General features: G+C 31.4%; 1 protein-coding gene across 1 annotated transcript; it reads left to right on the forward strand.

Moving 5' to 3' along the window:
- The first annotated feature begins 11,623 nt into the window (after nt 1–11,623).
- On the forward strand, nt 11,624–13,499 carry LOC132726453 (alpha-(1,3)-fucosyltransferase C-like). The gene has a single exon (XM_060711767.1). The coding sequence runs from the start codon at nt 11,917–11,919 to the stop codon at nt 13,075–13,077; it is 1,161 nt and encodes a 386-aa protein (XP_060567750.1). The 5' UTR covers nt 11,624–11,916; the 3' UTR covers nt 13,078–13,499.
- The last annotated feature ends 844 nt before the right edge of the window (nt 13,500–14,343 follow it).

Here is a 14,343-nt window from a genome sequence, read left to right on the forward strand (position 1 = left end):
TCAACCCTTAGGGTTAATTATATTAGTTCTGTCAGTAATTTTTTGTAATATGGTGCTCTTCTCTAATGCATTAAGAACATAATTATATGTCTCTCAACCCTGAAGATAATATATATTAGTTCTCTCAGTCATTATGTGTAAAATAGTGTTTTTCTCTCTCCAAATAGGACAAAATAATGACTTCTCACTCATCCCATAGGATAACATATGATATTTCTTTTATTTAGCAAATGCGGCAATTGTCGTTTGTTTCCGTGGCGACTGTTATAGTCTGCTATTGCACTGTATTGGGTGGTACCGTAACGTACGCTTATCAGCGTAAATTCACGGATACGGCTATGTTTGTATCTCGTGCAATTTTGTGATTTTTTTTGTTTGTTCAGTCGTTTCGTACATTTACATGATTGAATGAATGGGATTTGAGAGAAAGTTTTACATTTATTTTTAACATGTTATTTTTCTACCATATGACATATCTAAACTCCTGATCAACACATCTTAGCTTTAACATTGTGGAATGGTCAAATACGTCACATCTATCTTTTTAATAATTATTATTTGTTGCACTATAATCATCACATGTGTATTATGATATCTAGCAATAATCTGTAATGATAAACATGAAGTACACATGGTATTTTTCAGCAATTCAGAAATTTATTGTGTTAAAGATATTTTTATTATTATTATTATTTTCATCTTTGAGAATAGAAATTATTTCAGAAATTTCTTGAATTATACAAAAATTCTGACTTAATAATGTCTAATTTTAAAAACGATATGCAAAAACTGATAATGTGAAACTTCATTCAATGGTCAAGTAAATTAAGTAATTTCTTTAAAAGAAAAAAAAGACGTATTCATACTGTGCTCACCTGGTGTTCAAAAGGTGATACAACTTCTTATATGTGTTTACACAAATCATGTTAATTTTACCTTTGATAACAGACTATGTAGTAATAATTATCAATATATTTCAAAGATGACCATAATTTACATCTTCGAAAAGTAATCAAATCTAAAATGTTTTATTTTCTGATTGGATAGATCTACATGTCTTATGGAAGTTTCTCTATTTTTTTAAAGAATAATTTCTAAAAAAAATCATCTTGTTCTTTCATAAAACCTGAAGAAAAGAAAGAATCTAGAATAAAATGCATTAAAGATGTTTTAGCTCATTTAGAAAAGAATATCTATAAGCATTGCCTAGGAACACGGACTGACAGTCAGTCTGTAATTAAAATACTAGTTACACATAGTTTGTCCATGGAACTAAATATATATAGATATATTTGTGGTTTGACCAAACAATATAATTTCCCGATAAGTATTGTGACATTTTTTAAAGTCATCATAATCAGTATTAAAGTGAAATTGATTATAGTTGGTCTGGTTCCCTTCCCTCCGTCAGCGAAGACTAAATGCTAGCATACAGAGCATCATAATAAATTTGGCGACAAAAGAAGGCAGAGCAGTACTGCAACAGAGGCGGAGCAAATGAAGTGATTGACACTCTCTCAACCGTTATCTCTCTCAACCGTTAACTTTTAGAACGACCGGCCATAAGACAAGGGTTGCGTTACTAAATATTTACATTTTAACATTTTAATTTGAATTAGACAACTCTCAGATTTTATTTCATGAAAAAGAATACATAAAGATGGCATGTACACCGGCACCTTTTTCAATACACGTGTGTATTAATGTGTGTGTGTGTTTCAGTCTATAAAACAACGATAAATGATTTTAACTTGCATAATTGAGTAGTACCCTATTCAAATTAAGTCCAGTTTATCAGTCACTGAGCATTTTTACTTTCAAATTAATGTTGTGTTGAATTTATTATATAAAACAAATAACACATATACGTATAGTTCTATATAAGAACGGTTTGTGGGACATGACCCACATTTTGCAAATATTTACTATATATATATATATTGCCTTGTGGGTCATTGACCCACAGTGACGTGTCCCACAATGGCATCTATAACTTTTTTAGGAAATCTAAAATTAAAGTCAATAGATACATTATAAAGACCAAAATACTTCCAAATATAGTGTTTATTATCTCCCTGCATCCCTGGATATGTGAGGTCCCACAACCCATGATATGAAGGCATGACCCATATACCATGTCTAACAGCCATATATATATATAATATAAGTTGTCAGCAATTTTCACTACAAGTTTAAATGATCAGCATATTCCAAAAAAAAACACTTCTCCTGATGGACAAAATGAGACAATTAATTTCAGCCTTGAAGAGCACATCTATCTTGCTATAATTTTATCCATTATATTTATTCCGGAAATAAGTATTTTTGTCGTGGTTGTTGTTGTTTTTGTTTGTTTGTTTTTCTGTGGAGGGGGCATGAAAAGGTCGAATTACCGACTTCCTGCTGGTAGGTTGTTAGGGATAACGAATAACCAATGCTAGTAGGTAGTTGGTTATTCGAATATCCACCTACCAATTTTTCGGTCCTTTTACTATACACCTTTAATTTTTATCAATATATAAGATGGGGCAATTTTTGGTACTTGGTAAACCTAGCGCCTTTATATTTCTTAAAGACAGTAAATACCTAAGATGAGATAAAGAAAACATTGCTGGTTAGCTAAGATATTTTAGATTCTGTGTCCACATGTATTACAAATCAGCCACCATATAAAGTAATTTTAGCTCAACACTACGGAAGCGTCCTGGTGCCAATTTAACATGTTCTATAAAAATTGAAAACTCCTATGTAGGAGATAGTAAAACCTAATTAATAGTTTATAACTCCTACGTAAGACTTTATAAGTCATATGTAGGACTTTGTAACTCCTACGTAGAAGATAAAAAAGCCTAATTAGGAGTTTATAACTCCTACATAGGACTTTATAAGTCCTACATGGGACTTTGTAATTCCTACGTAGGAGACAAAAAAAGCCTAACTAGGACTTTTTAACTCCTACGTATGACTTTTTAACTCCTACGTATGGCTTTTTGACTCCTACGTAAGACTTTATAACTCCTACGTAGAGGAACTCTTATAAAGTTCTACGTAGGATTTATAAACTCCAACGTAGGACTTTTAAACTCCTACGTAGGACTTTAAAGCTCCTAATTAGTTTTTTTTATCTCCTAGTAGGAGTTATAAAGTCTTATGTAGGAGTTATAAAGTCCTACGTAGGACTAATAAAGTCCTACGTTGTAGCTATAAACTCCTAATTAGACTTTTAAACTCCTACGTAGGAGTTATAGAGTCCTAAGTAGGAGTTTGTAAGTCCTACGTAGGACTTTAAATCTCCTTATTAGGTTTTTATATCTCATACGCAGGACATACGAAGATTTGATTACTTTGTCAGACACGCACCAGGTAAACCACAGTTCCGCTAGGTATTGTAAATCTAAACTAAGCGACGCCGATACTTGACAGTCGCTGCGTTTAAAAGGATAATAAATTATTTTCATCTTTTGTGCTGGTCAACAATGAAAAGCTATATTTAGTAACGAAGATAAAGGGTTTTTGTTCAACATAGTTCCGCTAGGTATTGTGAATCTAGACTGAGCGGCGACTGTACTTTTTCTTTCATTGACACCCGCGTGGGGCTGATGAAATAGCTGCTGGTGATTGTGAAATACCGCGACTAAAAACAGATCGGCACATACGCAGTCTACAAGGACGCTACGCTTTGACAGTCATTTCCTTACTAGATGTAGGTAAGAAAACAAGTTATATTTTACAAATGTATAAATATTATTTATTTTGAACATATTAAAAATCTATTTGTATTTAACTCTTTTATAAATTAAAATGTTTAGCACGTGTCTATTTACAAACATTTCTTTTATTTGTAATGATGGTAATTATCTCTCCGTCTAGGGCCGAGGACCTGACCTACAATGACTGCGATTCAAGCCCTAGTTCGTGTATACGAGTCAGCTCCGTATACTTCCGGGAGACTAAAAATAAATTTCTAAAAATAGACAAGTGATCAAATTCAAAAAAAAGAACGATGATGTCATTCTAAATATAAAAACCAATATGGCACCGCGCATGCGCACTCGTGGGGCCAAACGGGCCCCTATACTACTCCAATTTAACATATTCTATCCAAAAAAAAAACTCCTACGTAGGACTTTGTAACTCCTACGTAGGACTTTTTAACTCCTACGTAGGAGATAGAAAAAGCCTAATGATGAGTTTATAACTCCTACGTAGGACTTTGTATGTCCTGCGTATAAGATATAAAAACCTAATAAGGAGATTTAAAGTCCTACGTAGGACTTACAAACTCCTACTTAGGACTTTATAACTCCTACGTAGGAGTTTAAAAGTCTAATTAGGAGTTTATAACTACAACGTAGGACTTTATTAGTCCCATGTAGGAGTTTTAAACTCATAATTAGGCTTTTTTATCTTCTACGTAGGAGTTACAAAGTCCTACATATGACTTATAAAGTCTTACGTAGGAGTTATAAACTTCTAATTAGGTTTTACTATCTCCTACGTAGGAGTTTTCAATTTTTATAGAACATGTTTAATTGGCAGCAGGACGCTTTCGTAGTGTTGAGCTAAAATTACTTTATATGGTGGCTGATTTGTAATACATGTGGACACAGAATCTAAAATATCTTAGCTAACCTGCAATGTTTTTTTTTATCTCATCTTAGGTATTTCCTGTCTTTAAGAAATATAAAGGCGCTAGGTTTACCAAGTACCAAAAATTGCCCCATCTTATATATTGATAACAATTAAAGGTGTATAGTATAAGGAGCGAAAAATTGGTAGGTGGATATTCGAATAACCATCTACCTACTAGCATTGGTTATTCGTTATCCCTAACAACCTACCAGCAGGAAGTCGGTAATTCGAGCTTTTCATGCCCCCTCCACAGAAAAACAAACAAACAAAAACAACAACAACCACGACAAAAATACTTATTTTCCGGAATAAATATAATGGATAAAATTATAGCAAGATAGATGTGCTCTTCAAGGCTGAAATTAATTGTCTCATTTTGTCCATCAGGAGAAGTGATTATTTTGGAATATGCTGATCATTTAAACTTGTAGTGAAAATTTCTGACAACTTATATTAGATATATATATATCTAATATAAGTTGTCAGCAATTTTCACTACAAGTTTATATATATATATATATATATATATATATATATATATATATATATATATATATATATATATATATAAACTTGTAGTGAAAATTGCTGACAACTTATATTAGATATATATATATATATAATATATATATATATATATAAACTTGTAGTGAAAATTGCTGACAACTTGTATTAGATATATATATATATATATATATATATATATATATTATATATATATATATATAATATATATATATATATATATATATATATATATATATATATTCACACATACCTGCACTTACGGGGCCCATATATAAGACCGAGTTGAGTGGCATTATTTCATGCAGTCAGTTTTTATATACGCCACTATATAGGCCTATAATGAACATTTCCATACAAAAGAACTAAGGGGTACTAAGTTATATATATCAACTATATATTTAATTTTACCATAGGTGAAAACATATTGACCAATAACAGAAAACCCCATTAAAAATATATACATTTGTGGGACATATATCATTTACTACTAAAACCGGCCTACGGGCACTATGTTAGAAGGGTAGCCTACGCCCCCATACATCGTTTTAAACATGCCAGAGTTGCGAGGCCTTATGTATGCCCCACATTAAATATACACCCCACAAGTATGGTCTCAAATAGACCGATGCCCCGTAAATGGAGGAATGTGTTTGTATATATATATATATATATATATATATATATATATATATATATATATATATATATATATATATATATATATATATATATATATATATATATATATATATATATATATATATATATATATATATATATATATAAATTGTCAAGACATAAATTTCCTATTTGTTTAACAATTTTAGTAATATAACAAATCCTATATCTTTCAAACAATAAACGCACTGGTGACCAATTAGTAGAATATAGTGAGCAGTGCTGACCCGTTAGATTTCTGGCATGAAATATTCGAGTATCTGTTCCAGGGTATGGGCTCTCAATTACATCAATAAATTACAAAGTTCAAAGACCTCTGGCCACAGTTTTCTTTTAAAAAGAGTCCTGCTTGGATGTAAGCACTATTCACCTTTGACACACAAAAGAAAAACCTATAATAAAACCTATATTGAAAAGGTTCATTACGGGTTTACCTACAATGTTTGACTCGAATTACAACGTCATATTGATAAGTGCAATGTTTACGTTGGCATTTTTTGCACTTTTAAGAATAGGCGAAATGTCTATTTTAAAAACTGCTAACCATACTATCTCCGTCAATGATATAAGCAAAACCTGTCCATATAAGTCTGTCTCTAAGGCATTACAAACACTCTGTTTTCCCATTTAATTCAATTTTAAAACTTCAGAAAAACAAACTGATATGTCCAGTCAGGTCATTGCACGCCTTTGCCGGATTACGAGCTACAAAACCGGGTTCATTTTTTCTTAATGAATCTGGTACTCCAGTCACAACAAAACAATTTAGTTGCATTCTTAGGAGATATATTAGCAAAATAGGTTGAGACTCAAAACTGTTTACATCTCACAGTTTTCGTATTGGTGGTGCTAATCTAGCTCACAGAAAAAAATATCGGACTCTCGAATAAGAAAACTTGGTAGATGGCGCTCAAATGCGTTTCATGCATATTTACGTCCATTCTCAATTTTAAGACAAATATATGGACTGTTCTTTGTTGCTTGTTAAGATAGTACAAGTTAAATGGTTTCCTGCGGGGAATATTTTTAACGATTTAGAGATTTTTCGTTGAACTTTTTTCAACATTGTTTGGGAGAAAAGGAAAAACAAAAAACACACACACGAAAATAAATAGAAAATAAACGTTTGTGACAATAATCGATCAATAGAAGAAGGTCTTTGGAGACTGGTGCCGAGAAGGTCGAAAATAAAACAATTATTTCTTTTTAAGAAAATGATTAAATACCATTGTATGAATAATTCCGTGCAAAAATAAATAAAGCAAACACACAAGTTTACGCGGAAAATATCTCTATTTATTATGGCAGATGCCACTACGAATGTTTTAATTCTGTACATTTCACCATAAACAAGTAATTGTTTGTAAACTTTTCAAACACATTATTAAAGTTTTCCACCTTAAACGGTAAAAAATAATAGAAAATTAGAAATATCACGTAATAGTGTTATTTTCTTAATTACGTGTAATTCCGACTAATTCCCAAGAGGTAAATCCGAAACGTACCGGCAAACAGTATTTAGCTAGGTTTTTGAAAAGGTCAATTAACCAATCATGTACGGTTTACAGATCACATGCTCCTCCATGTACCAAAAACAGGACACGTGCTCCTCCATGCCTCAAAAATTAAACGCGTACCAATACCCTGCGGGCTCCGGCCCGCAGGGAATAAAAACTTGGAGCTAGTTCCCCAACTAAGAATGTCATTGACTGAACAAGCAGCAAGGGAGTTTGTACATTTATCTCAACACAAATTGTTTTATTTTACATTGATTATTATTTGTTTCAGTTCCAATTATTTTTAAAAAAACTATCGTATCACAACTTCACAGCAACAAATGAATACCTTCAATATACAATAGTGTAGATTAATATTTTTTTTATTGTTAAGACTGTTAAACTAGGTAAGTTGATCATAGAATCTCCTACAGTGTGCCATCACTAATAATAAAGTGATAATTCTCACAAAAAATAACATATGAAATATTTTTGTTAATACATGCGAATGCGACAGTATTACGTGCGTACGTGAACTATTTACGTGTCAAAGCAATATGTTTTACGAGCGCACAGGTGTTGTGCGTTTAGTATAATAATTAAGTGACAATATGGTCTAGTCCACTATCCAGGTGTAAACAGCTGTCATATTGTGTTTATTATCTTCAAACAGGCTAGCTATATGAATTAAATTATCAACAAATTTGCCAACTCTCAGCGTTACGCAGTAGATAAGGTTGTGGTAATGCAATGCAAGACAGCCAGGTTCGGATTGCACTTTTTGTCCAAAATATTGCTTTATAATTATCAATCCACTAAGAAAATTTTGTTTTATTTCTTGTAAAGATTATAAATACTGTACTATTTCTATTAACTTCTCATTCTGTTTTAAATGTAGCTATATTTAGCCCTATTAATCCATATTAAGCAAGTTGGTGCAAACTTATACGGAATGCATGATACTGTGCACAGACTGTTCAACTATAGTAAAGTTTTTACGAAATACTCTTCTTGCACTACAAAATACTATGACTACTACATACTACACACTACATACGATTTGATAACAAAACTACCTGCCAAATTGTTCATGTAGTTACATATATTATATCAAAATTAGTAAATAACTTACAAGTCTCTTACCAGGTACATAACACTCAACGTTATTTTTCTTAAGAACAAAAAACTCTTCAGTATCACAATTTTGACTGGTATGATTAACACACTGCCAAATAATGTTGACTAATAGTAATAACAATCTTAACACTTACAAAATAACATTTACATATTCACATGTATTCTGTATCGGTTATCTTAAAACTTACAAAATAATATTTACATATTTACACATATAACTCTGCATCTGTTATCATAATTGATATATGCATATATACATTACATGTAATACTAATTGAAAATTGTAATTATTATTGACTTTAGTACATAAACAATATTGACATATGTGTCACGGTTCAGAATTGTTCACTATTTAGAGGAGAAAATGTGTAAATAGCCAGATAGCTCGGTCATTAGAACCAGAACGATACTTGAGGGTATCGGGTTCGGGTGCCAGTCAGGCTTGACATTTGTCTTAACCTCTGATACTTTGGGCCCAACGGGGCACCGTGATAGCTCAGAGTTTGAGTTCCCATATTGCTCTGTAAATCTGTGAATTTCAATAAAGCAGGAGAGTAGGTCACTGTTCAGAACTGTTCGCTATTTAGGAGAAAAGATGGGTAAGCGGCAAGATAGCTCAATCGAATCAGTATTTTGAGGGTGCCCGATTCAAGTTTCGGCCAGACTGCATGTTTTTCCAGCTTACGCCATACGACAAAGCATTTACAGATAAATTTATAATATAAATCACATATCTTGTGAACTTTTAACTACACAAAGATCATATACAATACTTTTATTACGTTAAAGCTACGATTTTTTACAAATGAGTTTGTTTATACTATCACTTATGACTTCATGTAAACATTTTATGTTATTGGAGATGACTTATGGGCCCATTGGGCCGGGTGTATTTAACATGTTGTAAAATTAGATTTGTAAAATATGTTTACAAATGTCACTTAAAAATACATTACTTACTTACAGAATAAAAATTTAAAGAACCCTTCACATTTTCTGGGGATTTCATAATTAAAATAAAGCTTTATCAGTATAAGAATATTTGGAGTATCGGTTTCAATTCGAAAGTCATCAATACATGTACATACACCGCAGTGACATCCATCTGATCTAGCTTGTGAACTTAGATATAATTGGAACTGGCGGCAGGGTACGTCAGAATTTACTTTAAGATACAACTTTATTGTGTCTTGTTTAAATAACGAATTCCGCCAGATACAAGGATAACAACAACACGACGCTGCAAAACATTGGGAAGAATACAACATCTATGTCTGTTTCATTTTAATAGGTCAGGTTATAGTCTTTATAATATCTGAAACAAAATCACATAGAGACTCGTTGATGAGATCCCAATTTAATTCCCTTATTTCTTACATTAATCATATTAGAAATTAACAGTGAAATTACCGTTAAGACATTCAACACTAATTGCGCTTACTTACTTAATTGGAGAAAACCGACACTCGTTATACCCAGCTGCGTTTATGATCAATATCCGGATCAATATCCGGCTTAAGCAGTATTGGTGATACACAATATTATGTCAAAAATAAGTCCGCGCGAAAAGAATCAAATTTGGGGAATTCGGAACTTCATAAGATTTTTTTCCAAACCTTAATACAAAATTGCAAACCTTTATGTTTCCTTAAATAAATGATTAAATAAATAAATGATTAAAACATAATTAAATGAATAAATAAATAAATAAATGCATGAACGAATGAACGAAGGAATGATTGATTGATTGATTGATTGATTGATTGATTGATTGATTGATTGATTGATTGATTGATTGAATGAATGAATGAGTGAGTGAATAAAATTAATGAAAATGAATGAATGAATGAGATATCATTGTTGTTGATTTTTTACATATGCAAGTGCATGTATTATATTATTTATAGGATATATATAATCGTAAAATTTAAAAACTGTGTGGACAATCCCGATTTCATCTTCGTGAATTTACAAATTTACCTTTCACGATTTCAACTTCAGAGATTCACGATTTTAAATAATATAATTAATTCAAATTTTGAACATAATTTTTTTTAACTTTATCATTTTGTCATGTTTGGCTGATCATTTTTAAATATTATAATGAAAATGGCAATGATAAATAAATTACAAAATAACAACATTAATGCAGAATACAAAAAAGGTCTATCTAATCATCAAACGCAATTGCAAAGTATTCGCTTTTTATCTGGGGGTGTATGCTTAAAAGCAAACCAAGCGGTATTGAGCTAATATACCGCGTTGTGTATACAAAAGAAGATATTTCAAGGTACGTTGTCGTTCTTTTCTACTGGTGGATGTCTTACACGTTTTGTGCACTGGCGATATGATTAGTATGCAATTGACGTGTTAATACCTCCAGGAAATATTGCATTTATATGTACAGAATCCGTATTTGCACGAATATGGAATTTCGTATTTTAGTAATACACGGACTTGTTATAAAATTTCCGTATATCAGTAAAATACGGACTTCAGTTTCCGTATATTACGAGTGGACGGATCACCGTATATAAGTCATATAAGGACTGACATAATATACGGTCCCGTACATGTCCGTATTTCAAGTGTCCCGTATACTTACCCGTATATTAATGATATACGAAATCCGTACACTTCCGTATATCCATATATTTTTTGCAGAGTTAGTTGCTGCCAGTTTGTGCATGAAATGCATGTGCATATATCTATTAATATCTATTAATGGGACTAAAGTTCCGCAACAACAAACCTCGCTGTAACAACGATTTTTTTTCTTGTAAGATACTTCAAAATGACGCTGGAATTACATATGCAAATTTTCAAACTTGGGCTTTGTTGATTTTTACCAGAGTCATACGATACAGACTGGATGTCTGAGTGTATATTAATATTTATAAAGCCTTGGCTATAAAAGGAAGCTTAAACAAAACAAAACAAAAGAAATGACAATTGTTGTCTTATCCCCTGACATCACCAAATGTTTGATAGTGCCTTAGAAAGAAGTCAAAGAGCAAGAAAGTAGTCAGCTAATCACAAGCATTAAGCATCAAATGAATCATAAACAAAAGATATAGTGTAATGTAAAATTGCAAAATAAAGGTAAAAAAAAAACACAACTTTGTGGGTCTAAATTTGGTGAAAACGGAAACGCAATACGAGGGAGGGAGACGAACTGAACATAGATAGCCTTGAACGGCAACCCGAAATCCAAAATTATAATTCGAGTTTCGGTATAGCTGCACATTTTTCCCAGTGTGTGACGTTTTGCATGACTTGAATAAGTGAAAAAGCTACTTGGCGGCGTACATAAGTTCTTCTTAATTAGCGAATATTTATCTACCGTCGACTGTACTGTGCGTGTACAAACCGATTAACTTTTTCTCCATTTACTGTGCGTGTACAAACCGATTAACTTTTTCTCCATTTCATATGAGTGAATACGATGAATAAACAAATTCGAAGATTAAGTTTAGGAATTTTACTGATTCATATTGGTTTGTTTGCCAGTATTTTTTACCATTGGTATATAAAACATGAATGTAAAAAAAATGAAAATAGTATACATATAAAGAACACTTTGGTTGATATACCGGATATAGAAAGTAATTTCAAGAAGGCTTTTCCAGTGAACACGGTTTTTCGGATTCTTTTCATCAACAAACCACTATATATACATATAAAATCAGGAAATAATTACATACAAAAGAATTGTTATTTCAAAAATTGTGTTTTGATTGACGAAACTAAATCCTTTTCTCAAATGTCAGCAATTGTATTTAATGCCCAAGATGAACTTCATTTTAATGGTTCATTTTTAAGAAATGAACGTCAAAGTTTACAAATATGGATATCATTTAGAGAGGAGCCAATAGGAAATGTGAGAACAACATGGTTTAGAGATAATGTGTGGAAAAATGCAATGAACTGGACGTGGGGATATCGCCTTGACTCAGATATATTCTTTCCTTATCAGACATTAGCGACTAGAAAAACACAACTGAAACGTGATTACACAACTGTATTTAAGGGGAAAACGAAACTTGCAGCTTGGATAGTAAGTCATTGCCATGCTAAAAGTCTACGAGACGAATATGTCCAAGCTCTTATTAAGGAGGGTATCGACGTTGATATATTTGGAAAATGTTCTCAAAACAGAACAAGGGTAAACAGAAATCATATACATAAACAAATTAACACGGACTACAAATTCTATTTCTCTTTTGAAAATAATTTTTGTAAAGATTATGTGTCTGAAAAGTTCTTTGATTTTTTCTCTTTGGACACAATTTTAATTGTTCGTGGAGGATTTAATTACTCAAAACATTTTGATAATAACGCTTTCATTGATGCTTCTTTGTTTCCAACGGTTAAATCATTAGCAAAATATATATTAAGGGTTGGTAATGACATGAATTTGTATACAAAATATTTACAAGCAAAAGACAAGTATGAAGTTGAAGGAACAAGTTATCATAGTCGTTTGGAATCAATGTGCAAACTTTGTGAACATATGAACAATCAAAATAGGTATAAGAAAACGTATAAAGATATCGCAAGCTATCTAGAAAATGGAACATGTTTTAATCCAGAAAAAATCGAGTAAGTTTTATGAATTGTATTGATTTTATTTCTATTTCAACGAAATTCTCAACATTTGCAAAGTTATTGACATATATACGCACACCTTGCATGCATTATCTAGACTCATTATTAAATAAATATCTTACACTTTATACATTAATAAATATTGAAATCCGAATTTAAAAAACAATGTTGCGTTTTGTTGTTTAGCCAATTGTGTGTTTATTTGTTTACCAATATCAGTGATACTGGGGAAACAATTTCATACGAATTTATACTAACACTAATGCATACATATTTACAACATGTATGTATTAAAAAAATTCAATAATCTAAATACTGTATACAAACATTATCCAGGTCATATCCCTAGTTTATATATAAATATCTGCCGATTTCTTTTTGTCACGCGGGTTATTTGGCAAATCCAACCACTATTTTACGCGCTTTAAACAAATACAAACTATCTTAAATTGTTAAATTGAGTAAAATGTTTAACAGTTGAAATGTTTTGTTTTTCTATCTTTACTACTTTTTGTAAAAATGCATTTAAAATTTGCATTTGCCATGGCAAGATTTTTCCTACATTTGTCATCGCAAATTTACCATGGCATTTTATAAAATCACAAAACATTTTAAAATTTATTTAATGGCATGCTCTTGGTGATATTGTTATATTTTTATTGCAATCTCATTTTTTTTTTTCATTTGCCATAGCCAATTTTTGACATAGAATGCCATGTCAAATTTCTTTATGGCAAAATTTTGCGTTGGTATATCTCTGGCAAAAAAATACTATGGAAATAACATTAAAGTGTGCCATGGCTAAATAGTCTCATTCAAAATACATGAAAATGTAGGACTTTTCTATCTTTTAAGAAAGTTTCATAATTTTATACATGGCAGAAGATATATAAGGAATAGAATGTTTAAAGGTTAATAGTTTAAGCATGAACTATCTTTTTTTTCAACCACGGGTCATATTTAATTTAATGAAAATATATGACATTTTTAAATGACAATATTATGAGATCAAGGATGGAATATAATTATTTAAACTAAATAGTATAGAGCTTGAGTGGTAGTTATATAAAAGAGGGAGTTAAGACTCCCTAGAGAAAACGCAACACAGCAAAATTGAAAATGTTGTAGGCTCGGTTTGATTAAGCCTGTTTATGGACAGTACTGGTTAGTGCAAGTTATCGCTCACGTTCCCTATCACCGGCTTAAGCAGTATTAAACAATTTATATATGAACTGGTAAAATTTGGAATTTTGAAAGATCCGCA

Source organism: Ruditapes philippinarum, unplaced genomic scaffold, assembly GCF_026571515.1.
Source record: "Ruditapes philippinarum isolate M1 unplaced genomic scaffold, ASM2657151v2 ctg6154_1_1_1_1, whole genome shotgun sequence".
Lineage (NCBI taxonomy): Eukaryota > Metazoa > Mollusca > Bivalvia > Venerida > Veneridae > Ruditapes > Ruditapes philippinarum.

What these genes read in the sequence shown, in the direction of transcription:
- LOC132726453 (XM_060711767.1), top strand. Translation starts at nt 11,917, where the DNA reads ATGAATAAACAAATTCGAAGATTAAGTTTAGGAATTTTACTGATTCAT.